Source organism: Plectropomus leopardus, unplaced genomic scaffold (genome assembly GCF_008729295.1).
Source record: "Plectropomus leopardus isolate mb unplaced genomic scaffold, YSFRI_Pleo_2.0 unplaced_scaffold17386, whole genome shotgun sequence".
Taxonomy (NCBI): domain Eukaryota; kingdom Metazoa; phylum Chordata; class Actinopteri; order Perciformes; family Serranidae; genus Plectropomus; species Plectropomus leopardus.
In genome coordinates this window covers 1-2,019 of record NW_024618705.1, presented here as the reverse complement: position 1 = coordinate 2,019, position 2,019 = coordinate 1, and the positions used below count along the sequence as shown (strand labels likewise).

Below are 2,019 nucleotides of genomic sequence, written 5' to 3'. Positions count from 1 at the left end.
CACACACACACACACACACACACACACACACACACACACACACACACCAAAATGGGCTGAAAATTCATGCACTTTCATTATTTTTAAGTGAGTTTTCTGTCTTGTTTGTACTGTACTTTTTTTGCTTTATTTATCTAGTACAAACCTCGCTTTGCTGCTGTAATAATGAAGATTTCCCAGTTGTGGCACTAATAAAGGATTATCTTATTTTATTGCCATTCTCATTAAAGTAAACTGGACTGGGACGGTGTGTGTGGAGTTGCTCCTGACTCGGGTCGGCTGGAAGAAGCTGTCGCTACAAAAGATCTATACATGTGAGTTTGTGATTTTAAATATCCTCCTGAAGGAAGAGGAAACAGTTACAGTTCACAACACTGCCAGATAATATCAATAATGTTATAATAAATTCATTCAAAATCATCTAGAAGTTTGTTGCTGATCAGAGGTGAAATAATTAGTGGATTATTCAGTTAGTCAGTTGACAGGAAACAGTTTTGATGACTGTCATTCTTTTCAAGCAGAAAGCAGAAACCTAAAATTATATTGGTTTATTGGTATATTTACTGGCCCTCTCTCACAGTGAATTTATTATCTTTGGGTTTTGGACTGTTGAAAATAAACAACTTGAAGGAGTAATCTCGGACTCCAGACTTGTGATGGACATGTTTTCCTGTTTTATGACAATTTAATGACCAAAAAATTGAGTCTTTTAAGTAGAAAATAGTCTCCAGATTAATCTAAGGACATTAACCGTTAGCTGTAGCCCTGCAGCAGATGCTTGTTCAAAATCTGACAGAAATCACAGATGTCTTTAAATAGATATTTTAAAATAAGCTGAAGAGGATAACATTAAACACACTATTTTTGTGTAATTGTTGGGGTTTTTGTCTTCATAAGTTCATTTTTCAAGGTTTTCATTCAATCTGTTTTCATTTGGTCCTCTCTGTCCCTCTTTTAGTTACGTGGGTCACGGTGCAGGCGCTCGATTCCTCGACAGCCAGGCGGTCCTGAAGCGGCAGATGAGAGTAGCCTCTCTGCTTTTTGGCTGCAGCAGTGCTGCTCTGGCAGTGCGCGGGAATCAGGAAGGACAGGGCATCATCCTTAATTACCTCATAGCAGGCTGGTGAGATATCTCTCTTTACTTCCTGTAGAATAAAGATCTGTTAATAATATCCTCTTAATATGTTCCTATTTCTTTTTTTCCCTTCTTCTTAGCCCCTTTGTTTTGGGAAACCTGTGGGATGTCACAGATAGGGATATTGATCGCTTCACTAAAGCCTTGTTGGAGTCGTGGTTTTCTGCCGGGCCCGGAGCTTCTCTCCTGGATTATATGGGCTCATCACGTCAGGCCACACACCTGAAACACGTGATAGGAGCTGCACCTGTGGTCTACGGCTTACCAGTTCACCTGCAGTAGATGGGCTGCCAAACCAAAACTCTTTCAAAATAAACAGGATGTGAACAGTCTATACAGTATCTACATTTTATTGTTTCAGCACCAAGCTGGAGGACATGACTTTAACTTTTTAAAAGTTGTTAATTCTTGATTTTTGCAGGTTTTGAAGATTAAAGTTCTGCATTTTTTAAATTTTATTTAAACCATTGTTTCTATTTTTAAACCAATTTAACTAGTGTGCATGATTTTATGATGTGTTTAATGCACTTTTAATGTGTTGATTAAACAACAATTCTTGAATAAATGTGCTGTCACATACAACCAGTGTCTGCATTGTCAAAATTACTTTGTAATAATCACATTTATGTGAAGAGTCAAGCTTAAAAATGTTTTTACAGTAGTTAATATACGTGCTGTGTGTATTCTAACCTTTTAAATTTATACTGTTTTCGTCTCATATGAAATAACACCAGTTTACTGTGTGTCATTGCTTTTGTACTGTGCCAACTGGACATAAATGTGAATGAATGAATTAACATTTTCAAGTTTAGGTGGCAGTTAGAAATGAAAATACAACTGACAAAGACATATTTAGAGGTATTGTGACAGATTTTTTTTTTTTT

At 36.7% G+C, this 2,019-nt stretch overlaps 1 protein-coding gene across 1 annotated transcript; it reads left to right on the top strand.

Moving 5' to 3' along the window:
• Positions 1–230: 230 nt before the first annotated feature.
• Positions 231–1,623, top strand: LOC121964834 (separin-like; the record flags this gene model as incomplete). Its single annotated transcript, XM_042515018.1, has 3 exons — positions 231–314; positions 959–1,123; positions 1,216–1,623. Coding segments are annotated over 3 exons (451 nt in total), but the record flags the coding sequence as incomplete, so codon positions are not given.
• Positions 1,624–2,019: the final 396 nt, after the last annotated feature.